The following is a 27,036-nucleotide window of genomic DNA, read 5'->3' as shown; positions in this document are numbered from 1 at the left end:
AAAAAGAGAAAAACAGCCTTAAACATGCTCTAGGAAGTTATTCCAAAGAGTGTCAGACATAACTCTGAATTTTTATCTATTACCTCCATAGAAAAGTTCTGTTTTCTGTTTAGGCTAGGAAATAATGGAAATTTCAATCTGTGGTTGATTGTCAGGGTTATTATTAAACTAAAAACCCTCAAATAATTCCACTTCCTTTCTGTTATTCTGCAATCTCTTTTTCTGATACATCTCTTCAAAAGAAATTTTCAAATTTATTTCTCATTACTTTTCATAGGAAAAAAAGCCTCAAGATATCATACACACATGCACACATATTCACAATATCAGGGTAAAAACAGGTGTAATATGATGCAAATCTTTAGGGATTATAACTTTGAAAAGTTTTTGAATCCTAATAGAGATTTCTTTAATTAAAGAAGTCTTCAGTAAAAGTTTGTAGAGATTTTATACACAGTATGTGTCTGATGTCTCAAACAATTTATCCACTCTTTAATGTGGAATAAACGCTCATATTTCCAGTTCACATGTGTAAGTCTTAAGAAATATAACTTCTAGAAAAATCAACAGAAAACATAACTCAAGTCGTATTAAAGGCATAATTGTAAGAGAGAGTGGTTGTCAACTCTTCCCCATCTTTTTATCTTATGGAAAATATTTACTTTTTCCAACTACTAAAACAAAGCTTTTTGAGTACAGTTAAATAACTCAGGGTATATGAGAGAGTTAGTTTGTCATTTACTCTCTCTGCTCCTGTGAGGCAGCTAGTCTGCCTCTTTTCTTGAGCTCTAGAAAACAAGTATTTGGAAGCTTAGAAATAATGCTTTTCCCATCCCACTGTCCATCCATCACTGAATTCTAATTTACCTCAGGCATAAACACAATCAGATTGACAAGGATATTATTTTTCTGGGAATGACTGTGTATGAGGGGCCAAAATTTCAGGTGTATAGGGTCACTAGTAGAATATCTCATTTACATGTTAAAAAAAAAACTCTTCATTTATTTATGCATAGCTTTTTCAGATGATCAAAAGCCCTAGATAGATTAAAAACACATGAATTCCTAACCTAATATGCATATTATATATGCATATATAATAGCTACGGACTGTGTGCTTTGAGAAGAAAATACACATTGATAGTCTGCATTGCAAACTTTCTTTAAAGGACTAAATATGGTATCAGGTCCTCTGTAAATGACAGGAGACGATTTGTTTCATAATCCTTTATCTAGCTGACTACTTCTCTGCAGATGAAGATGCCAGCAAATGCTGAACTGGAACAGGAGAGTCAATCCTTGTTTGGTTAACAAATTCCTCGCAAAATATCTCCCCAAGCCCCCAGGAGCTGTAGTGATGTCATATCCGTTGTCCAGGTCTCCACACCTCTCTCAGCAGTTGCTCCCTTTATCTTTTTCTTGGGTCAAAACTTTTGAGGTGGGCTGGCTAGATAGCCCCGGGAGAGAGGGTAAATTGGGGCGTGAGGCTTGAAGGAGCTTCAGCACCTCGGTCAGCGCTCACCGCAGCTCAACCCACCCCTAGAGCTCCCGGACTCTCAGCTCTGAGAATGCCTGCGGAATGATCGCCCCCCAGGGCGGCTGCCGCTGCTGCCGCTACTGCTGTCGCTGCTGTTGCTACTGCTACCGCTCCTGCCACTGCCTCTTTCTCCACTCTGCTCTGACTGGCAGGCAGAAAGTGCAACTGACGAAGGAAAGGTCTCTGCAGTGAGAGTGGAGTGCCTACATAAAAGAGTAAAGAGGGGGCAAAAACGCAGATCAGAATGCAGGCGACGTCCAACCTACTCAATCTCCTGCTGCTGTCTTTGCTTGCTGGATTAGATCCTTCCAAGGTACGGGCAATATTTTAACTCTTGTTTGAAATAAATGTGCAATATATAACAGACCGGACAAAAATGCATTAATTATGAAAAAAAAAAAAAAAAAGGAAAGAAAGAAAAGAAACATTAAAGACAGCTTTTCTAGAAAGCCTGTGATGCCTGGCGTATCCCACTGCTTGGAAGATACAAGGTGAACTACCCGAGGAATAGCTCCTCAAGGTAGAGTCCTGGAGAGAGGGGGGAGGGACCAGGAGCTAATATAACGTGTACTGGCAGCGGGCAATGCGGCTCTCCGGAGAATTTAGCTTATTTGATATCCAAGAGCTTAACGTTCTCTTCTGAAGTCGGACGGGTAATGCAAAGGAGTTGGCAGTTAAAATAATGCAGTTTGTAATCATGTTTAGGAGATGTGAACCTTTTCTTTGTTGAAAGGAGAGAAGCGTTTTCCAGCTGATTCTGGTAAATAATACTCCAGTAGCAGACGTGCTGCAGTTTGTGTCCAAAACATTTGGGATGCTGCTGGTAACACGCACGGCAGAGCAGCAGAGCTCTACTCCCTGCCATGGCTGAGAGGCAGTGGGCAAAGGGGCTTGTGTTTGTTTCTTTCTTTTCATTAAGGAAATTAGAGAGCACTGAGAAAGTTCTGATTACCAGTGTTAAGAAACAGGAAGTGAGAAACCTTTGAAACTAAGGAGTGGAATAGGAAGGATGTGTCCTCTCAGAGCTGTTGAACTCTGAAAATTATCCAGTACTGGCAATTAAAGTGAACGCTAACCTCTTTTGATAAAAAGTCAGGAAATATGGAGAAATATTTTCAGCAATATATAAGAAAAGTGTTGAGGATAAAGTGAGATAATTTGAGAGCATCAGCATTCTAATAAAACTGTAATTATCTGGAATAAGATACAAGGCATCTAGTAAAAAGAGTAAGGGAATACAATTTCAAAAACTATTTTATTTAACTGGTTAAGAATAATTTGACACAATAGGAAAAATGATGTGATGTAACAAAGTTATATTTTTGAATATAGTAAAGTTATTTTAAAATAACCATGTAGTGCAGAGAAATTGTTTCTTTTCACAATTGAATAGAACTAAGCATAGCCTAATATTGTGGTTGACTGAATATTTCTAGGCCTAAATAAGTACATAGTGAAAATTTAGAATCATGTCATACATACATATAATTATTTCTGCACACTTTTCATATTTAAAGACCTGATGAGAATAAAATAATTTTCTTTTAAAGTTATGGTTATGCTGATCAACACTGTGAAATTTTCATGTAGTATATTGTCTTAATGATCTTAATGGAATATTTTATACACTAAGGTATAGCTTTAAAGCATTTTACATCCAGGTACAAAGTGCTGATTTTGCTTTCATATTTTTTAATCTTTTTTTTTTTCATTTTTTTCTATGGATTTATGGTAACACATTACTTTGCCATACTTATATTCATTACAGCTCCGAATACATTCTATTATATAGTTCATTTGGAATATTCTTGGTAATACATTTTTAAAAAGCAAAGCTAATTACTGAGTTATTACATTAAAAAAATCATTAGACTTAAAGTAAACTTTGTAATTCTTTAAAATGATTTCATAATGCAGAGTTTTACTAACAACTGCATGTTCATTTGATTTTTATGATATCTTTAATGCATAAATATCTTCATTTCTGTATCCCATTCTTCCCCAAATTAAAAATATATATAAGAAGAGCTTCTGATAAATACTGAGATAAATCCTCCAAGTAAATGATCCTTTTTTAGTTAACATGATCTTCTAGTATTGATAAGTTTATTTCCATGTATTCAACAACAGAAAACTTTCCTTCAGACTTAATTCTGGCTGTTTGATACAACAGAGCTGAGAAATCTAGAAAAGAAAAGGCAAACATTAACTTTTCAAACTGTCCTTTTCAGCTTCTAGATATTGCAATGCAGTGTGCAAAGAACACCAGATGGGTATTTGCTCTACACCATATATGACAATATAGAGAATATTAAAATGTTCATAGCAAGTGATTTTAATGTTGTAGTCTTTGGACAGTAGACACATTTTGCTTCAAAAAAGTGAACATGTTATGTTTTATCAAACTTTTAAGAATCAACACACTATATCATCTCTCCTCCCCAAAATCACAAATGGTACCACTGAATTCTCAGAATGATTGTCAATTAGGTTATGAAATAGAAATTATATCAAATGTTATTTTTTTACTAACTATATATTTTAGATAATAAAATAAGCATCCATAATGTAAATTGTTTGGTAAAATTGAAATTAAATTCTAATAATACAATAGCACACAAGACCAGTTTGTGGACAAATAAGTAATAATTAAGTGATGAAACTTAAACATAGAAAAATTCTAAATAGCTAATTTTTTAATATTTTAACATGTCAGGGCTGATATATTTCAAAATCATATTTTCAAATAAATCCATTTAAGTATTCTTCTCTATTATTACATTTTTCATTTATACTATATATAAATCATGCATGAATACACACAAATTGGCAAAATAGGAGAGCTATTAAAATGGAATAGACTTTTTTTAGGTAAAATATTATCACATATAACAAATATTAGAGAACTAAATTTTAGAGCATTCTTATTATATATTAATTTGTCTGGAAAAAAAGGCCTTCTAACAATAGTACCAATTCCATTTCATAGAAGATATATTTATGTTTATAATCATTCTTCCTGAGATTGAAACTTACAGATCATATATGACTTTATAAAGTGCTTAGATATCGCCATCTTATGGTAAGATAAATTACTTGAAAATCAATTTTATATTTAAATTAAAAAAAAACATTTATTATCATCGGATGAACTTACTTTCAGCATGCATTTACTTTCTTTTCTCTCATTTAATATACCAGAAAATTGGTAAGATTAGTATTTTCTTTCAGTAAAGGAATGCAATTCAATACTAATCAATTATTTGTATTTTATATAGACATTATCTATTTCCTCTCAAAAAAATCATGAGAATTATGTTTTCTTAATTAAAATCTTATTAACAACTTTCCAGTTCCATTCAGAAAAACTCAAGGGTGTATCACTTTGCTTATTTTAAGAGCTATCAAATAATTTTGCTTGTAATGGAGTATCTGAACTACAGGCAATGTGCCAAATCATCATTCATTCAATAAATAAAGAAAAACCTGAAGCTTGTAAGAATTCAATTATTGCAGAGAAAGGACTATTTCTGTGTAGGAAATTCCTGAGGGCGGCTGCTAGATGGCATCTCTGTGCTTTTAAACTGAAGGCACAGAGTTTAGTAATGACCTTGATAGTAGGAGAGTGAACCTCTTTTTCTTTTACAAGAATATCTTTAGCAGACCATTATTTGAACATCATAACAAAATAGTAATCCCTTGAAACAGAACCATGAATTTCTCTTCTCTGCAATGCTGAATTATAAAGAAAGGAGCTATAAACGTGACTGTGCAGATTTCAAACAGAACATTTATACCAGGTTCAGACACTTGGGGAGCAGTTAAAAAGAGGTGACATAGGCATAGCCACACATTGCAGTGACTGTTAATACTTTAAAGCAGTCATACTTGTGTGATAAATATATTGCAAAATGCCCTAGTATGCTTAGACTGAGAAAGCATTCACTATGTCCTTACCTAGAAATATTTTAAAGAACTTATTACCATGGTACTTGCTGACACCACAGACATAAAATGAAACAATGATTCAGCAATAATCCTCAACACAAACTGTTTTTCCTCTCCAAAACAACTTGGCCCATTAGAACTCTTGCTTTAAATAAAACAGTTGTGTTAAGCCATATAAACATGATAGGAAGTAAGAGAATTTCAATAATTATATTGTTATATCTTCATAACATAAGATGTTATGTGCCTACGTAAAAGTGCCTTTGTATTTTGGTATTGCTAAAGAAAATTATCAAAGACCTAAATTGGCTAGGGGTGGCTTTAGTACATAAATCTAGTTAAAGTTCATGTTTTTGTAGCTTTTAAATGAAAATGATAACAGCAAAAACAGCAAGAGAAATAAATTGAGATCAGTATCAATTTGCTTTAAAAGTCATCTTTTAAAGGTGACTTAAAAATCTATCTTCTCCTGTAACTCCTGTTTGCCAGACACATCCTCTATACAACAGGATCAACTCATATTAGAACAGAAAATACTAATCGATAGAATCTGGCAGGGACCTGTAATTACACACCAATAAACTCTGGTATGGTAAAAAAGTGAAAAGTTCAATACAGTCCATCTATGTTTTGAAAAAGTAAATGACTTCCTTACTCCCATTCTATAACACCCTTCTTAACACAATTAAACGTTTATTTTGAAATGTAAATATTCTTTCTTACTCTTTCAGTAACTTGACAAGGTTAAAATGGTACTGCTTGCCTTTATTTTTCTTTGAAAATTCTTTTTTTTTCGTCATTTTTTAAAAATTTTATTTTATTTTTAAACTTTACATAATTGTGTTAGTTTTGCCAAATATCAAAATGAATCCACCACAGGTATACCTGTGTTCCCCATCCTGAACCCTCCTCCCTCCTCCCTCCCCATACCATCCCTCTGGGTCATCCCAGTGCACTAGCCCCAAGCATCCAGTATCGTGCATCGAACCTGGACTGGCAACTCGTTTCTTACATGATATTTTACATGCTTAAATGTCATTCTCCCAAATCTTCCCACCCTCTCCCTCTCCCACAGAGTCCATAAGACTGTTCTATACATCAGTGTCTCTTTTGCTGTCTCATACACCGGGTTATTGTTACCATCTTTCTAAATTCCATATATATGCGTTAGTATACTGTACTGATGTTTTTCCTTCTGGCTTACTCCACTCTGTATAATAGGCTCCAGTTTCATCCACCTCATTAGAACTGATTCAAATGTATTCTTTTTAATGGCTGAGTAATACTCCATTGTGTATATGTACCACAGCTTTCCTATCCATTCATCTGCTGATGGACATCTAGGTTGCTTCCATGTCCTGGCTATTATAAACAGTGCTGCGATGAACATTGGGGTACACGTGTCTCTTTCCCTTCTGGTTTCCTCAGTGTGTATGCCCTCTGTAATTTTCTAACAGTTCTCTTTAGAAAATAAGTATTGTGATGACCCATTCTCTTTTGGGATGGAAAGCAGCACCAGAGTGAGAAGCAAAGGGGTCAGGATTCCAGACAAGACCCTCATTTTTCATCCCAACTTTGCCATTCTTATGTATATATGTGTGTGTTTATTACATATGTGCTCATGCTCGGTCGCTAAGTTGTGTTCTACCCTTTGTGACCCCGTGGACTGTAACTCATGTAATTTTCCAGGCAATAATACTGAAGTGGGTTGCCATTTCCTATTTCAGTTACATATATATAATATAATAAATATACACACATATATAACTTTGTGAAGCTTTGATCTCAGTGCTCTCACCTGTAAAAATGAGAAGCTGACATGTTCTTTTAATTTACCTAGGAGTATAGTTGATTTACAGTGTTGTGTATATGTTCTATATATCAGCTCATTTGTATCATTTGTTTTAGATTTCACATGTAGCTGATATCATATGATATTTACTTTTTCTAATTTCACTCAGTATATCACAATACCTAGGTCCATCTATATTGTATCAAATGGCAATATTTCAGTCTTCTTAATGGCTGAGTAATATTCCATTGTATACATGTACCACATTTTTATACATTCCTCTTTGATGGACATTTTAGGTTACTTCCATGTCTCGGATATTATAAATAATTCTGCAATGAACTTTGGAGTGCATGTTTCTTTTTAAATTATAACTTTCTCTGGATATATGTCCAGGAGTGGGATAGCTGAATCATATGGTGGCTTTGTTGTTTTTTTTTTTTTCTCCATACTGGCTATACCAATTTACATTGTCACCAACAGAATAAGAGGGTTCCCTTTTTTCCATACCCATTCCAGCATTTGCTGTTTGCAGATATTTTGATGATGACCATTCTGACCTCTGTGAAGTGATACTCCATTGTATTTTTAATTTTTATTTCTCTAATACTTAACAATGTTGAGCACCTTTACATGTGCTTCTTGGCCATCTCTGTATGTCTTCTTTGGGAAAAAAATGTCTATTTAGATCTTCTGCCTTTTTTTGGATTGGGTTGTTTGTTTTTATGATATTGACCTGCATAAGCTGTTTGTATATTTTGGAGCTTAAGCCCTTGTTGGTCACTTCATTTGCAAATATTTTCTCCTATTCTGTAGGTTGTCTTTTGTTTCACTTACGGTTTCCTTTGCTGTGGAAAAGTTCTTAAGTTTAACAAGACTCTATTTATTTTTATTTCCATTACCTAAGGGGTGGATCCAAAAAGATATATGCTATGATTTATGGCAAAGTGCATTCTTCCTATGTTTTCCTCTAAGAGTTTATAGTATCTGGTCTTACATTTAGGTCTTTAATCCATTTTGAGTTTAACATTTGTGTATGGTGTTAGAGAATGTTCTAATTTTGTTTATTTACACATAGCTCTCTAGTTTTTCCCAGTGCTACTTATTGAAGAGACTGTCTTATCTCCATTGCATATCCTGTGTCCTTTGTCATAGATTAATTGATCATAGGTGTATGAGTTCAGGTCTGGGCTTTCCGTCCTGTTACATTGATTTATAAGTTTGTCTTTGTGCCAGTATCATACTTTTTTTTTTTTTTTTTTTTACTGTAGCTTTACAGTATAGTCTGAAGTTAGGGAGTCTGATTCCTCCAGTTCCATTTGTCTTTCTCAAGGTTCCTTTGGCTATTTGAGGCTTTTTGTGTTTCCTGGGCTCCAAAATCACTGCATATGCTGATCGCAGCCATGAAATTAAAAGACACTTACTTCTTGGAAGGAAAGTTATGACCAGCCTAGACAGCATATTAAAAAGCAGAGACATTACTTTGTCAACAAAGGTCCGACTAGTCTAGGCTACGGTTTTTCCAGTGTAGGGATGTGAGAGTTGGACTATAAAAAAAGCTGAGCACCAAAGAATTGATGCTTTTGAACTACGGTGTTGGAGAAGACTCTTTGAGAGTGCCTTGGATTGCAAGGAGATGTAACCAGTCCATGCTAAAGGAGATCAGTCCTGGGTGTTCATTGGTAGGACTGATTTTGAAGCTGAAACTCCAATACTTTGGCCACCTGATGTGAAGAGCTGACTCATTGGAAAAGACCCTGATGCTGGGAAAGATTGAGGGAAGGAGGAGAAGGGGACAACAGAGGATGAGATGGTTGGATGGCATCACGGACTCAAAGGACATGGGTTTGGGAGGACTCTAGGAGTTGGTGACGGACAGGGAGGCCTGGCGTGCTGTGGTTCATGGGGTCGCAAAGAGTCGGACATGAATGAGCAACTGAACTGAACTGTGTCTTCATACAAATATGATGCTATACACAGAATGCTGTTAGAGCTCATCAATGAATTTGGTAAAGCTGTAGGATACAAAATTAATAAAAGATATTTCTTGCGTTTCTATACACTAACAAGGAAACAATCCTATTCACTGTCATATCAAAAAGAATAAAATACCGAGAAATAAACCTACCTAAGGAAATGGCAACCCACTCCAGTGTTCTTTCCTGGAGAATCCCACGGACTCCTGGTGGGCTCCAGTCCATGGGGTCACAAAGAGTTGGACACAACTGAGCAACTAACACACAAGGAGGCGAAAGACCTGTACTCTGAAAACTATAAGACCCTGATGAAAGAAATTGAAGATGACATAAGCAGATGGAAAGATATATAATGTTCTTGGATTTAAAGAATCAATATTATCAAAATGACTACACTGCCCAAAACAATCTGCATATTCAATGCAATATCCTATCAAATTATCAATGGCATTTTTTTGCATTCAGTTCAGTTCAGTCACTCAGTCGTGTCTGACTCTTTGCGACCCCATGAATTGCAGCACTCCAGGCCTCCCTGTCCGCATTACTAGACAAAAAAATCTACATATTCTTGAAACTTCTTTGTTAAATTCTAGAATAGCTCCATGCTATGGTCTGTATGCCTGTGCCCCCTCCCCTTCCCACAAGTCATAAGTTGAAGCCTAATCCCAAGGTGATGATATGAAAATGGGGTATTTGGGAGGTGATGAGATCATTAACATGGAGTCCTCATGAATGAGATTAAAGTTATTATACAAGAGGCCACAGGGAGATAGTTCACTCTTTCAACCATGTGAGAATGTAAGAAGTCTGGGACCTGGAAGAAGGAACTCAACTGATCAGCTGTAACATTGATCTTGAACTTCAAGCCTTCAGAATTGTGAGAAGTAAGTATCTGTTTACAAGACGCCCAGTCTGGGTTATTTTGTTATAGTAGTCCAAACAGACTAAGATATTCTATTTAATAACTTGTGACCACTCATTAAAAATTAGATTTTTTTTGTAGAGTCTAGCTTGTAAGATTTGAGAGACCTGAAGGCTGCACTCTCCTGACCTAGTCACCTCCTAATGGCCCCGTTTCTTTATATCATCACTTTGGGCATTAGGATATCATCTCATGAATTTAGAGAGAGAGAAACATTCAGACCATAGCAGTAATGGAGAAATGACCACTTCTATAAACATAATTTTCTTTTCTCTTGGATTGTCTTCCACTTCTTCTGTTTATATTGGTTCCCTTGCTTTTCTCAATAGAAACTTTACTATAAACTCCTTATAAAGACTTGACCCTAAATTAGACACAATAACATTTCTCCTGATTTGCACATCCAAATAAAAGTCCACCTAAGTGATTCAAGAATTGATTATTTCATACAAAGGGTAAAAATAGATGAGAGCAATTATATAATATCTAGATAGACCCTATCCATGACCAACTAATATTTAAGAAATATAGTATTTCAAAAACATCTGCAAACCATACTGTGGTGAGGTTTAAAACACATGTTACTTAGACTAAAAGCCATTCTTGAGGAAGGGGGTGGGGGGTGGGTTCCAAGATACAGAAATAAAGTAAGATCAATTTGATCAACAGTGCCAATAATATAAATGGTGCTAATATTAATAAAAATACTCAAAAATGTTTTCAAAAGAATATAGTTTTCTAAAAACACTTATCTTTTGTGCTTTAAAAACAAGGCGTTGTAAAGCATATATCACAAAGTTATGCCTTCTGTCATTCTCATACCAAGCTTTCAGAAAAATAAAAATAATACCAGAAAAAGGGATCACAGACGCTGCTATGTTCTTGCTTTTGCCTCTCCCTGGAAAGCTCTATCCTTCTTCCCCATGTCAAAAATTTACCTATACTTTAAGATGCAACTTAAAATGTCACTTCTTCCAGAAATCCTTTCCTGACACTCTCTGCACCCCAGGAGGAGGTAATCCTGATAAACTAAGAACTCTTATAAGAAAAGAATCACGTTTTATTTATATTTGCATCTACAGACACTGACACTGTGTTTGACACAGAATAGGTGTTCAGTGAACACAGAATAAATTGGATTTCTCCTCCTTCTAGATTTGTAAAACACTCTCTCCAATCACCCTTATTATACTTACCACTTTCTTTAAAATCAGGATGGGGAACGCGGGTATACCTGTGGCGGATTCATTTCGATATTTGGCAAAACTAATACAATATTGTAAAGTTTAAAAATAAAATAAAATTAAAAAAAATAAAAATAAATAAATAAAATAAAATATATATTCTAAAAAAAAAAAAAAAAACTGGGTATTTACCATAATGTGTCTTCCCTACTAAATTATAATGTAGCTGAGGACAGGCTCTGTGTCATTTGTGGTCATGATTTTATCCTTTCCTATCTATCAACTGACACAGTGCCTATTCAGATATAAAATTTGTCAACATTTACTGAATGAACAAATGAAGAAATGAAGCAAAAACCTTAAAGTCCTAGGTTAAATGGCTCAAATCTGTGTTCTTTATCCATGAGCTCATTAGATAATATCTTAGGAGTAGGAAAGTAAGATTAATTTTAAGAACCTTGTTTTTTAAGGGCTTGGAACTAATCAGATCAGATCAGATCAGTCGCTCAGTCATGTCCGACTCTTTGTGACCCCATGAATCACAGCACGCCAGGCCTCCCTGTCCCTCACCAACTCCAGGAGTTCACTCAGACTCACGTCCATCGAGTCCGTGATGCCATCCAGCCATCTCATCCTGTGTCATCATCTTCTCCTCCTGCCCCCTATCCCTCCCAGCATCAGAGTCTTTTCAAATGAGTCAACTCTTCGCATGAGGTGGCCAAGGTACTGGAGTTTCAGCTTTAGCATCATTCCTTCCAAAGAACACCCAGAACTGATCTCCTTCAGAATGGACTGGTTGATCTCCTTGCAGTCCAAGGGACTCTCAAGAGTCTTCTCCAACACCACAGTTCAAAGGCATCAATTCTTTGGTGCTCAGCCTTCTTCACAGTCCAACTCTCACATCCATACATGACTACTGGAAAAACCATAGCCTTGACTATTGGTAGGTCATCCTAAAATGGGGACTATTTATTTCTTCTAAGTTTATATCATCACCCATTCATCCTCCTTTCTGCTTACAGACACTCAAGTTATGAAAATTAAGAATATAATCTATATTTCTTCTACTTTACTCTTAAAAATCAAAGTTATATCACTAAGAAAGCTATAACAATCCAGTTGGGGACATACAGTGACACACACACACAAAATGTAAAAACACATAAGCTCATGTCATATCCCAAGCATTACAACATATTTAACATTTATTTTGTATCATTCCTTTTCATTAACTTTTGAATATTTACTGAAAAATAGAGTGAATGACTACGTTTCTACTGTCTTTATCAAACAACATTCAAAACTAAATATACTCCTAGATTTATAGGAAATATAAAGGCCATCTATTTTAATTCTTCATAACAGCAAAAATTGCCTCTAGCATAACTGATAGATGGTTAGCTAGCTTGTGTCTATATGTTTTTAGACAAATAGCTCAGTCTATTTGGTAATAATATAGTATCCATGTAATTGTATTATTTTTAATTGAAAATAAAAAAATTTTATTGAGTTATGACTTACAATGATATGTTCCAATAACGAGCTATGGTTTTTTATGTCGCTAAATATAGTAAGAAAAAAAAAAAAGAAACATGAACTGTAGTAGACAGAATAAGGTCCCCCCAATGATGTTCATATCCCAATCCACAGATCTTGTGAATATGTTACCTTACATAACCAAAGGGAATTTGCATATTTGACTAAATAAAGAGTCTTCAGATGGGAAGATTACCCTGAATTTTCTGATGGGATCATGTAACCAAAACATTCCTTTGCAAAGCAAAGAAAGCCATAAACAAAACAAAAAGACAACCCACAGAACGGGAGAAAGTATGTGTAAATGAAGCAACCAACAAGGAATTAAGCTCCAAAATTCACAAACAGTTCGTTCAGCTCCATACCTGACAACTGTAATCCCTTATGATCATACAGTAGAAATGACAGAGACAAGGGATTAGATCTGACAGAAAGAGGGCCTGAAGAGATGTGGATGGAGGTTCATAACATTGTACAGGAGTCTATGATCAAAACCATCTCCAAGAGAAAGAAATGCAAAAAGGCAAAATGGTTGTCCAAGGAGGCCTTACAAATAGCTGAGACAAGAAAAGAAGTGAAAGACAATAAGAATAGGAAAGATATACCCATCTGAATACAGAGTTCCCAAAAATAGCAAGGAGAGATAAGCAAGCCTTCCTAAGTGATCGATACAAAGAAATATGAAAACAATAGAATGGGAAAGACTAGAGATCTCTTCAAGAAAATTAGAGATACCAAGGGAACATTTCATGCAAAGATGAGCACAATAAAGGACAGAAACAGTATGAACATAACAGAAGCAGTAGATATTAAGAAGAGGTGGCAAGAATACACAGAAGGACTATACAAAAAAGATCTTCATGACCAAGATAACCACGATGGTGTGGTTACTCACCTAGAGCCAGACATCCTGGAATGTGAAGTCAAATGGACCTTAGTAAGCATCACTACAAACAAAGCTAGTGGAGGTGATGGAATTCCAGCTGAGCTATTTCTAATCCTAAAAGATGATGCTGTGCAAGTGCTGCATTCAATATGCCAGCAAATCTGGAAAACTCAGCAGTGGCCACAGGACAGGAAAAAGTCAGTTTTCATTCCAAACCCAAAGAAAGGCATTGTCAAAGAATTGTTCAAACTACCACACAAGTACACTCATCTCACACACTAGCAAAATTATGCTCAAAATTCTCCAAGCCAGGCTTCAACAGAACAGGAACTATGGACATCCAGATGTCTGAGCTGAATTTAGAAAAGGCAGAGGAACTAGAAATCAAATTGCCAACATCTGCTGGATCACTGAAAAAGCAAGAGAATTCCAGAAAAACATCTACTTCTGCTTTATTGACTATGCCAAAGCCTTTGACCATGTGGATTACAACAAACTGTGGAAAATTCTTTAAGAGATGGAAATCCTAGACCACCTGACCTGCCTCCTGAGAAATCTGTATGCAGGTCAGGAAGCAACAGTTAGAACCAGACATGGAACAATGGACTGGCTCCAAACTGAGAAAGGAGTATATCAAGGCTCTATATTGTCACCCTGCTTATTTAACTTCTATGCAGAATACATCATGCAAAATGCCCGGCTGGATGAAGCATAAGTTGGGATCAAGATTGCCAGGAGAAATATCAATAACCTCAGATATGCAGATGACCCCACCTTATGGCAGAAAGTGAAGGGGAACTAAAGAACCTCTTGATGAGGATAAAAGAGGAGAGTGAAAAAGCTGGCTTAAAAACTCAACATTCAAATAACTAAAATCTTGGCATCTGGTCTCATCACTTCATGGCAGATAGATGGGGAAAAAATGGAAACAATGACAGACTTCATTTTCGTGGGCTCCAAAATCACTGCAAATTGTGACTGCAGCCATGAAATAAAAGATGATTCCTCCTTGGAAGAAAAGTTATGACAAACCTAGATAGCATATTAAAAAGCAGAGACATTACTTTGCTGACAAATGTACATATAGTCAAAGTTATTGTTTTTCCAGTAATCATATGGATGTGAGAGTTGGACCATAAAGAAAGCTGAGTGCCAAAGAACTCATGCTTTTGAACTACGGTGTTGGAGAAGACTCTTAAATGTCCCTTGGACTGCAAGGAGACCAAATCAGTCAATCCCAGAGGAAACCAGTCATGGATATTCATTGGAAGGACTGATGCTGAAGCTGAAACTGCAGTACTTTGGCTACCTGATGTGAAGAACTGAATCATTGGAAAACATCTTGATGCTCGGAAAGATTGAAGGCAGGAGGAGAATGGGACAACAGAGGATGAGATGGTTGGATGGCATCACGGACTCGATGGACATGAGTTTGTGCAAGCTCTGGGAGTTGGTGATGGACAGGGACGCCTGACGTGCTGCAGTCCATGGGGTCACAAAGAGTTGGACAGCATTGAGTGACTGAACTGAGTTTGATTCCAAAGGGAAGAAAAAAAGTTAATGTCCCAACTCAAAGGCATTTAGGGAGAAGGAATTTTCTCTTATTCATTTTTGTTGCTGTTGTTGTTGTTCTATTTAAGACCTCAACTGACTGGAAAAGACCCATCTACATCCGGGAAAGCAGTCTGCTTTACTCAGTCTACCAATTCGATTCTTAGTCTCATCCACAAACACCCTCACAGGAAGACCCAAAGTAATGTTTGGTGAAATACAGGTATACCCCATGGCCTAGTCAAGCTGACACCTAAAATTAGTCATCACAGTAGTAAAATTTTAAAAAATCTATATAGCTATATATCTAATTGTCTCTGTAGCATATCAATCTATCTAATCTCATGTATAGTTATCTAGCTAGTTTTGTAACCATCTACCTATTTCAATTATCAAAAGAGTAATTACTGAAATCCCAACACCTATCTTAACCCCAAGATTTCTACAATTTTATTTTGATTATCTGTCCCTGCCTTGATCATATCATGCTGATTGAACTCCCATGAAAGTCACACTGAAGATTCTTTGAATCATAGATTGTATCACCATCATCGTGCATGGATATATTATTACTCAATTATTAAAATTATTGTAAATCCCTTGGTCACAAATCTGTTTTCAGGATAGTTTCCTCTTAATAAAATACAAGAAAATCCCAACATAATATTAAAATTGAAGCCCCAAAGTTTAAATCACATAAATGGGTTGCCATGTTGTAACAAAGGTAACAAAAGGTAACAAAACAAAAAAAAACTAAAGTAATCCTGCTATAGAAGTTTGGGATTAATCACTGTTACATGATATGTGCATCACTAGGGACTTCTGAAAGACTTTTACCGTATTTGTAGAATGTTTTCCATGTACCAAGAGCTATCTGAAATCTAAAGATATAGCAGTGACCAAGAAGACAAAAGCTCTGCCCTCATAAAATTAGTCTAATAAAAAATAATAAGCAAATATATGTTTCAAAGTAATACATTATGTAGAAGAAAAACAAAACAAAGTACAGTGATAAGCAGTGGTACATTATGGGGTAGCTACAAACAGAACAGGTTCCATAGTACACATGATACTTGAGCAAAAAAATAAAGAAGGTGAGATAATAAAATACAAATATCTGCAAGAAGATAATTCCAGGCAGAGAAAATTGTGTTCATTAAAGCAAGAGCATATATAGTAATTTTGGGGGAAAGCAAGGAGACAAGCAAACAAGAGAACTGAGCAAGTGGAAGACTAACAATGAGGCCTGATTATGTAGATCCCTGGAAGTGGTTTCACAGATTCTGAGCGGGATAGGAAAAGTCTTGTGGATTTTGAGCAAAGATGGGAATGAAATGTATTTCTCTTAAAACGATCACTTTGGCTGCTCTGTGAAGAATTTATTTCTAGTGTTAAGGGAAAAAGTAGAGAGACCATGTGACATAAAAATTAAGTTAATGTTGATGGTGGTTAGAATTTGTGAATGCACTGGAAATTGGTTATAAAAGATCTTTGACTTATGTCACTGGAGAGAAGTGTGTCCCCTGAGATACAAACAAACAAACAAACTGAAAAAAAAAAGAAAAACCTCTGGGAGAGGAGCTTAGGAGTTTGATTTTGGACATAAGTTTTAAGTGTCTATTAGACATCCAAATAGATTGTTTGAGTGTTGGGAGTTGATATCTGGAGTCCAGTGGAGATGTCTGGACTGAATGTTTCATTTTGGGAATCATTCATACCTATACAATATTTAAGCCCATGAAACTGGAGGGGATCACCAAGAGAAGTAGCCAGACCACTCTGCCTCAAATATTTAGAGTTTAAAAGCTGAGGGACAACCAGCAATATAAACTGAGTAGTCCACAAATAGGGGAAGATACTGTCCTGAAAACAGTGTGAAGAAAATGTCTTAAGGAGAAAGATTTACTAAATTACTAAATTATCATATGCTTCATATGGGCTAAGTAACATGAAAATTGAAAATTATTTATAGTCTTTAGAAATAGAAATCATTGATGACACCGATAAGTGGTTTCAGTAGACGGATGGTGGCAATATTCTCATTTTAATGGATTCAATAAAGCATGGAAGAAGAGCAATTTGAGATAGAGATAAATGACTTCTAGGAGTTTTGCTATGTAGAGAAGAGAATTGGGTACACCTAGAGGAAGATACAGCATCAGACATGTTTGTTTTTTCTTGATGTCTAAAATTAGAAAAATAGCACCATATTATAATGCTGATTGGAATGATCTATGAGAGGTTGGTTTTAAATAGGAACACAGATAATTCTATGGGAAGAAGTGGAAAGGAAAAGTATATGTGTGCAAATGTTGGCAGATTAGATAAGAAAGTGCAAGCATGTGGAAGCTCTCTTGTCATTGCTTTTATCTTCTCAGTGAAATAGAAAACGCAGTCATCAGCTGAAAGTGAGAGTGAATTATTGGTATAGAGATAAAAAGAATATCCTGAAGACTGCAATTAGGAGCAAAGAGCACTTTTCCACTGCCAAATTTAGTAATAGAGGAATGTGGCAAAGGGTTTGAGCTCACTTTAGAAGCAGCTGTGCTTCTAAACTCAGAGGAAAACCTGAGATTTCAATAAAAGTAAAAAGGTGAAAGAAATTTTCAGGGAAGTGAGCAGACATGAGGGAATGTCACAGTTGATTGACTGTGAGTTTCTCACATGTTGCTGTCTGCATTAAATCAGTAATGAATCTTTCATGTACATTGAAAGACAGGAAGTCTGAGTTTTCCCCAGGAACTAGTTATTTTTTTCACTGACTTTATGAAATGGTTGGGCAAGTTCAACTATCTCCAGATACAGAAAACATACAGAGCCATAAACTAGTTGGAGGGCATTCAACAAAGGTTATAGTAGAAAGTAGAAAGATGTATCTGCTGCTGCTGCTGCTAATTCACTTCAGTCGTGTCCAACTCTGTGCGACCCCATAGACGGAAGCCCACCAGGCTCCCCCATCCCTGGGATTCTCCAGGCAAGAACACTGGAGTGGGTTGCCATTTCCTTCTCCAATGAATGAAAGTGAAAAGTGAGAGGGAAGTCGCTTAGTCGTGTCCAACTCTTAGAGATCCCATGGACTGCAGCCTACCAGGTTCTGCCATCCATGGGATTTTCCAGGCAAGAGTACTGGAGTGGGGTGCCATTGCCTTCTCACTCCCTCCCATTTTACTCTGGGTTAGATTTGTTTTAGGCGTCACATCATACTCGAGGGAAGATTCATCCATTGAGTCTTAGAAGTAGATACGGTATAACCAGGAAAGAATGGCAGAGCTAACAGCAAGCAGAGTTATATATTTTAACTATAATGGGTCAAAACTCTATCCTGAAAGCTACCTTGGAACATTTTTAAAACAATACAAGAAAGGTATATCACTGATTGAGATGAGAGCTACCAGTTCTTTTTTTTTTTTTTTTTTTGAGAGCTACCAGTTCTAAACAGCAATATTCCTATGTCCAACAGGTCATATTGTTTCAGCTTCAAATACATAGGAAATCTGAGTTCACCTTTGTTTCTTCCATAAATCCTGCAACCAAAATAAAATCTTACTTCAGTGTACTATATTAATGGAAAGAAATTTGTTGTTTGTTATATTTAGCAGTTTACCACTGCTTTAGCATATGCTTATGGAGACCAGGCTCATATATGGCTCTTCATCAGTTATTGATGTCTTTCTAATTATCAAACAAACATAGAAGAAGAGAAATGTTTAGTTTAGCTTTATGTGACTAAAGCAAAGAAAAAAAAAAAGGATCTATGGGATGTTCTCATTTTCCTTGCTATTGGGTGACATTATAATAATCAAAAGAATGTGTAAGGTAATGTAACGATGTTGAGAAATGGAAAATGGAATATTAAAGCATGTTTCTGTATATGTGTACAAGTGTGTTTGTGTGTGAGAGTGGAAGTTTTATCTGATAACTACTAGAATAAAGCCTCAACAATCCAAACTAATTATACCAATTATGAAAGTAAACAGCATGAATTGTAAAATATTTATAAATATAGCTTATTTCCAAATTACATAACAAACTTAGTTAGTCCTACAAATTGTATTTGAACTCTTGCCTAACTCTTGTTCTAATCTTTAGAACTCGTTATAAAAGCAGGTGAAATGACTTTCTAATTATCCTATCAATTGAATAAACAAGAATAATTTAAATTTCCTGTAAAAATTCTGTTAACATTTTTTTAAAGCTTGTTTCCTTCCATCCTTGTTTCTCTTCTTTTATCCTTTTATGCAAAGAAAATGTCTTTTTTTACCTGTCACAATTATTACATGGTCCAAATGATAGGAAAATAGTGCAAAAAATGTTTATTTATTGAAATTGTAATAAATTACTTGTCCTGCTTGAAGCATGTTACTTCTCTCTAAATCATACATTTTTTTCAGTGATACAGTGGGGAAAATAACACTTCCCTTATGGGACTAGATGAAAGTTAAATAAGATAACTTTTGGGAGCACCAAGTCCATGGCTTGGCATTTAGAAGCTACTAAATAAACAGCAGCTTATTTCTTCAGTAAATCAATGTTAAAGAAAACATTGCTTGTGCTATATATCCTACTTCTTCACTAAATGTGCTAAATTTGTTAGCTGCCATTACTTATTCAGTTTCTCTTATTCAATTTTACATTATTTCCAGTATACTTCTGAAAACAGAAAATACATATTTCTTTCAAAATCTCTCCACCTGTCCTTGTCCACATCATCATAGAGTTGAGATTACCTTTTGAAACAGTGGTGTGTAATTGTTTATATTCAGATGACCAAAAGAGAAAGGAAAGCAACATTCTTCAAAGCAAAAAAGGCTATGTCTATAGGAACAAATCAAGACCATTATTTAAAAAAATAACAATCAATGATTTGCCACAACAGCTGACAAAAGAGAGGTGAAAGGAAGCAATTTTATGTTTTATCTTTACTTGCTTACAGACTGTCTCTGATCTTTTGAACACTGACTGTTAGCATTAATATTAAAAATCTTTTGATAAAATACAATAGAACTGGATTAACAAATGACCCCTAGAATCCCTTTCAATTCTGAAATGTGTTTTAATTCAACAAATCTTTGCTTAGCACATGTTCAGTTCATGTCCTCCAGATGCTTGATTTTAGTTGGTTCCCCTCCCAATTTTCTATGTCTTTTTTGTATTCATACCCCACTTGTTATTTATCCAAAATCACAATAAATGCTCAAGGAAAAACAAATGAATATAAATTTTAGTTATTGTAATACAGCTTTTTAGAAAACTATATCAAAGAACTCAAAGATTAATTAAAGATGAACATAAAGTACCAGTTATTTAACCCAAAACATGAAGATGCCAAAATAGAATAAATTTGGTTACTGAATCATCAGAGAACTCTACCCAAATGTTATAGTCAAAATGTTAAGATTAAGAGAAAGTTTGATTGAAACCCTCAAATAAACATTAACTATAAATCCTTTTCGATCCCTTAATTTTAATAAAGTATGCTAATTCTACCCTTAGCACCAATGTTAATACACATAGTTTATATAACTACCATTCAGGTTTACAGAATGTAAAATTCCTAGTTTACTATTACCCAACTTATAGAAACTAAAGGCATTTTTGAGAGCAAATAATTCAGAAAAAGTTGATTATACTAGTATGTCAAACCAGGTTGTCCATGAGGTAGGAATGTATACTGCAATATGCTCTACCTCACTTCATTATTCCTACTGAAGTATATTTTTAATCATGTGAAGTAAATGTATTAATGAATATATAAATCATTTTGAGATTCTCAATAAAGAGATGAAAAAGTTCTTTCTTGGAGTCTAGCATATGGTAAGCCTTCAAATATATATATATATATATATATATATTTTAGTTTAGGGAAAGGGCATAGTTACTAAAAACTCATGATATAGAACTAGAATTTATCAAGGATTGCTACTTATTAGCTATGGAACTCTGAGGAATTTTCTTTACTTCTAAAAGCCTCAGTATGTTTGTTTATATTTATGTATGTATGTATATATATATAAAGTCAGAGTAAAATAAAACATTTATCATAGGATTGTTGTGAGAAGCACATAAGATACAGTTTCTGGCAGTATCTTGGAACTCATAGTAAGACAGGGACAACAAAGACACTAATGGTTATTATAGCCTGATAACTAGCTCTATCATTGATATTAGTACTTTTGTGTGAGCATAATGTCTCTTTTTGGTTACCAATTATGTAAACCTTAAACAATTGTGCTTTTTCCAAGTGAAAAAGGTGTGGGCACAGCTAGAAATCAGCAATAATCTGTCCAGTCCTGGGCATCCATCCAATAACCAGATGGTCACTACAATCCACCTGGATACATAAAATTCTCCCACAAATAATATCAGGTCAGAGTTTCTTAAGTGGAATTTAACCATAAAAAGGGTAATTTGAATTTATCTAATTATATACTAGGTAAATTTATTTTAAAAGGCTAATGGAAAAAGCTAAACAAACACAATCTGCTAAATACATACTGACTGTATTGTGTCCTAGAATTTTGGGGGATATCTCTTAATCTTATATTCTTTTCTATCCTATCCTTATTAATTTTACAAATAACTTAAAATATGCCACTTGAATTTACTAATGTCCACCAGACTACCAACTGTGACTATGCTTTTGGTAATTTGTCAGTCAGTCAGTTCAGTTGCTCAGTCGTGTCCGACTCTTTGTGACCCGATGGACTTCAGCAAGCCAGCTTTCCTATCCATCACCGATTCCTGGAGCCTACTCAAATTCATGTCCATTGTGTTGGTGATGCCATCCAACCATCTTATCCTCTATCGTCCCCTTCTCCTCCTGCCTTCAATCTTTCCCAGCATCAGGGTCATTTCCAATGAGTTGGTTCTTCACATCAGGTGGCCAAAGTATTGGAATTTCAGCTTCAATATTAGTCCTTCCAATGAATATTCAGGACTAATTTCCTTTAGGATGGACTGGTTAGATCTCCTTGCAGTCCAAGGGACTCTCAAGAGTCTTCTCGAACACCACAGTTCAAAAGCATCAGTTCTTTGGTGCTCAGATTTCTTTCAGGGCTTCCCTGGTGGCTCAGATCGTAAAGCATCTGAGCATCTGCCTGCATTGCAGGTGACCCAGTTTCAATCCTTGGGTCAGGAAGACCCCCTGGAGAAGGAAATGGCAACCCACTCCAGTACTCTTGCCTGGAAAATTCCATGGATGGAGGAGCCTGGTGGGCTACAGTCCATGGGGCCGCAAATGTAGGACACAACTGAACGACTTCACTCACTTTCTTTATAGTCCAACTCTCACATCCATACACGACTACTGGAAAAACCATAGCTTTAACTAGATGGACCTTTGTTGGTAAAGTAATGTCTCTGCTTTTTAATAGGCTGTTTAGGTTGGTCATAGCTTTTCTTCCAAGGAGCAAGCATCTTTTAATTTCATGGCTGCAGTCACCATCTGCAGTCATTTTGAAGCCCCCCCAAATAAACTCTGTCACTGTTTCCATTGTTTCCCCATCTATTTGCCATGAAGTGATGGGACCAGATGCCATGATCTTAGTTTTCTGAATGTTAAGTTTTAAGCCAACTTTTTCACTGTCCTCTTTCACTTTCATCAAGAGGCTCTTTAGTTCTTCGCTTTCTGCCATAAGGTTGGTGTCAACTGCTTATCCGAGGTTAATATTTCTCTGGACAATCTTGATCCCAGCTTGTGCTTCATCCAGCTTGGCATTTCACATGATGTATTCTGCATAGAAGTTAAATAAGCAGGGTGACAATATACAGCCTTGACATACTCCTTTCCCACTTTGGAACCGGTCTGTTGTTCCATTTCTGGTTCTAACTGTTGCTTCTTGACCTGCCTACGGATTTCTCAGGAGGCAGGTCAGGTGCTCTGAGATTCCCATCTCTAGAAGAATTTTCCACAGTTTTCCACACAGTCAGAGGCTTTGGTGTAGTCAATAAAGCAGAAGTAGATGTTTTTCCAAAATTCTCTTGCTTTTTCAATGATCTAGCAGATGTTGGCAATTTGATCTCTGGTTCCTCTGCCTTTTCTAAATCCAGCTTGAACATCTGGAAGTTCACAGTCCCTGTACTGTTGAAGCATGGCTTGGAGAATTTTGAGCATAACTTTGCTAGCATGTGAGATAAGTGCAATTGTGCAGTAGTATGGACATTGCCTTTATTTGGGATTGAAAACAGATGACCTTTTCCAGTCCTGTGGCCACTGCTGAGTTTTCCAGATTTGCTGGCATATTGAGTGCAGCACTTTCACAGCATCATCTTTCAGGATTTGAAATAACTCTACTGGAATTCCATCACCTCCACTAGCTTTGTTTGTAGTGATGCTTCTTAAAGCCCACTTGACTTCACATTCCAGGATGTCTGGTTCTAGGTGAGTGATCACACCATCATGATTATCTGGGTCGTAAAGATCTTTTTTGTATAGTTCTTCTGTGGATTCTTGCCACCTCTTCTTAATATCTTCTGCTTATGTTAGGTCCATACATACCATTTCTGTCCTTTATTGTGCTCATCTTTGCATGAAATGTTCCCTTGGTATCTCTAATTTTCATGAAGAGATCTCTAGTCTTTCCCATTCTGTTGTTTTCCTCTATTTCTTTGCATTGATCTTGAGGAAGGCTTTCTTATCTCTCCTTGATATTCTTTGGAACTCTGCATTCAAATAGGTATATCTTTCCTTTTCTCCTTTGCCTTTAGCTCCTCTTCTTTCCTGTTTGTAAAGCCTTCTCGGACAACTGTTTTGCCTTTTTGCATTTCTTTTTCTTGGATATGGTTTTGATCACTGCCTCCTGTACAATGTCACGAACCTCCGTCCATAGTTCTTCAGGCACTCAGTCTATCAGAACTAATCCCTTGAATCTATTTGGTAACTTGTAGCACATCCTTAAAACCTGCTTCTCATTCCTCCTGTGCTTTCCTTCCTTCTTTTTTTTCAGTTCTCTGTGTCATGTTTAAATATTATTTTTCCCTTCTTTTTCAACTCTCTATATATGTGTATGGTACTGTTCCTTGTGTTCTCCTGAGTATTTTTTTTTTCCTGAATACTGTACCTCCTATGAAATAACATTCTGCTGCCTTCATCTTACTTTTGCTGTCTCTTTTTATTAAGTTACATCTGTATGTGAACAGCAATCTCTTATGAAATCATTGTGTCATTAATATTTGTAATGTTGCAAGCATTAACAAGAGCTTTATGTTTTGGGTGGTAATGGTCACTTGTATTTACAAATGACATTTCTGCTGGCTGAAATGAGACTATTTCTGTCCTCAAACATTGATATTTTGGCCAAAAAAAAAAAGCCTGGCTGTAAGTCAGAAAGCCATCAGAAAAATGCTCCCCTTAGGAAACAAGCAGATTATTTCAGGTATTTTGTGAATTTGTCTACCTCAAGGGGAAAAAGTGACATACGACAAAGACAGAAAATCTTTCAAAAATGTTTCTACTACTAATTATTTAATATCCAAAGGATACTACTGCTTATGGTTCCTCACAGGTAAAAGCATCAATGCATAGATAATAAGCTCAAAATCATGTTATAAACTACAAGTATGCATGTGATTTAGTCCTAATAATTACTTTCTAGACATGGCACTCTGTAGGTAAGTTGCCATACACTTTAAATGTTAATCTAAATGTTATCCAACAGTATCCAAGCCACTGCCCCCAAATAACAACTATTTGCCTGGAAGTAACCTGGATATGGAGTTAATTCAGATAACCTAAATAGTATGCTTTCTGTTGCACAAGAAAAATTACATGCTTTGCTTTCATCTGTAAAGCACATCCCTCCATGGAACATACGCTGATGACCTCCTACTGGCTTCCCACTGGTTGAAGTAAAGTCAAAATCAATTAACTAGGCAAGTTCTGTGATAAGGGAGATTGAGTCAGAGCTTTTCTCATGTCATCACCAGTGGCATCAACCACATGAACAACAAAAACATGTCCTATTATTGAGTCCCCTCCTTTGTGAAAGGGAACCTGAAGTACAACAGCTTTTTCTCCTTTCCCATTTATTCTACATCTTATTTCAGAGAACACACTTTAAGACCATGTTAGGACAGTTCCTTTTTAATGGACTTACAATCTGGTTGTGAACCCAGACAGAGTCAAAAAATAGATAAATAAGTATCAAGATAATGTAGCATCTGCAAATTTTCAAGAGACTAGTTCAGGGCATAAACATGAGGAGATGGTAAGGTTATGTAGCATGACTAACCCTGCACCTTGTATCAAAAACCCAACAGAAGTACAATAATAAATTTACAGGTTATTATAGGTCTTTATCATCTGGATAAAAGGAGATCTAAAACACCTCCACAGTGGCATAAATGTAAAATTATGAAAGGAGAACCACTGTTGCAGTATCCAAAACTAAAGAAAGTGACAGCACCCTTGGTACTACCAAGGTGTCTAAACCTCAGTAATTCTGAAATTAAAGAGCTAGGAGCTGATACTAAAATATTTATAACCTAGTTACAGCTCCTTAAAATAATTAGTTATGAGCAGACTGATTTTAAACAATGTACTTTCTACGGAAATACTCAAACCCCTAGAAGACCCATTTATCCACTTATTAAGTCATGTGTTCATGCTCTGATTTAGTCTATAAACTATTAATGAGTAAAAGAGTAAGCTGCTAGTCCTTGGGAAGCAATATGAAACACTGACCCTGCAGTGGGTAAAAATACTCAGCAATAACTGCTAATTTTGATACATACTTTCTGGGCAACTATCAAGTTGCTAAACATGTTCCAGGTATTAAAATCTTTGTTAGTGGTGTAGAACCTTTACAAGTTATAGAAATAAGAAGAGCTGATGCTCAGAGGGTCAAGAAAAACATCAGACACATGCAACATAAACTGGGTCTTAAATCTTAAATAGAAAAGTACTCAGCAAGTGAACCAAACAAAAACAGAAACAAAAAACCCAAAAACTGGGGTTGTAGAGATGTTTTGTAAAAGTGGATAGTTTAAGCTATATGATTTCAAAAACCCTGGGAAAACATTAAATCAAATCAAGTAGATTTTTCATCTGTTTTTCTTATCAAAACCTTCATTAACCTCAAATTTTCCTCAGGGCAGAGTGGGGAACATAGTATTTCATGTAAAATTCTTTACACTGTCACCTCATCTCTCTTTCTAGTCCCTGGACACTCTCTGACAAAGCTGTTTCAAAACTATTCTACTTCAAAAACATCTGTGCCTTTTGAAGTTTCTATTCCTTTGCTTTATGATATTTATTTTCCTTAGAAGACTAATATTTCTACTCTTTAACTCTTAAAACCAACTGATTCTTCATGGTCTCACTCTGCAGAGAGAATTAGCTCTTTCTTCCATGGGACCTTAACACTGTTTTTAATTTTTGCTATAACATTTAGACAGTCTATTCTTTTGGAATCATTTGTATTTGTGTCAGATTCCCTCATGAACAGTTCAAAGCCAGAAATTCAATCTTCCTCATTTTTACAAATGCCCCAGAGGAAGCATGCAGTAGCTTCTCTACATGTGGCTGTTGAAATAACTGAGACTGACAGATACGTAGACTCACTTTTTGTGGGACATATAGATTAGTCTGGTCCATCTGGCTTCTCTCCAAGCCTAGAGATCAGTTGAGGAAATCATTAAGTATATAAAACAGGATGTGGACCTCCCTCTTTTGAACAATTGTAGAGCTTTTATACTAAGGCCCCAA

At 35.7% G+C, this 27,036-nt stretch overlaps 1 protein-coding gene across 1 annotated transcript in view; it reads left to right on the top strand.

Annotated features, from left to right (window-relative positions):
• The first annotated feature begins 1,339 nt into the window (after positions 1–1,339).
• The window catches only part of OLFM3 (olfactomedin 3), a 224,549-nt gene continuing 198,852 nt past the window's right edge, over positions 1,340–27,036 (top strand). The window contains exon 1 of the mRNA XM_086391494.1: positions 1,340–1,850. Coding sequence (XP_086247620.1) covers positions 1,782–1,850 — 69 coding nt within the window. The 5' untranslated portion in view covers positions 1,340–1,781. The remainder of the gene's footprint in view (positions 1,851–27,036) is intronic.

This window comes from Bos grunniens, chromosome 3, assembly GCF_055505025.1.
Source record: "Bos grunniens cultivar Pamir isolate PY7600 chromosome 3, Bosgru_T2T1.0, whole genome shotgun sequence".
NCBI lineage: Eukaryota > Metazoa > Chordata > Mammalia > Artiodactyla > Bovidae > Bos > Bos grunniens.
Note: the sequence above shows the minus strand (reverse complement) of the source record. Positions and strands in the feature narration are given on the sequence as shown.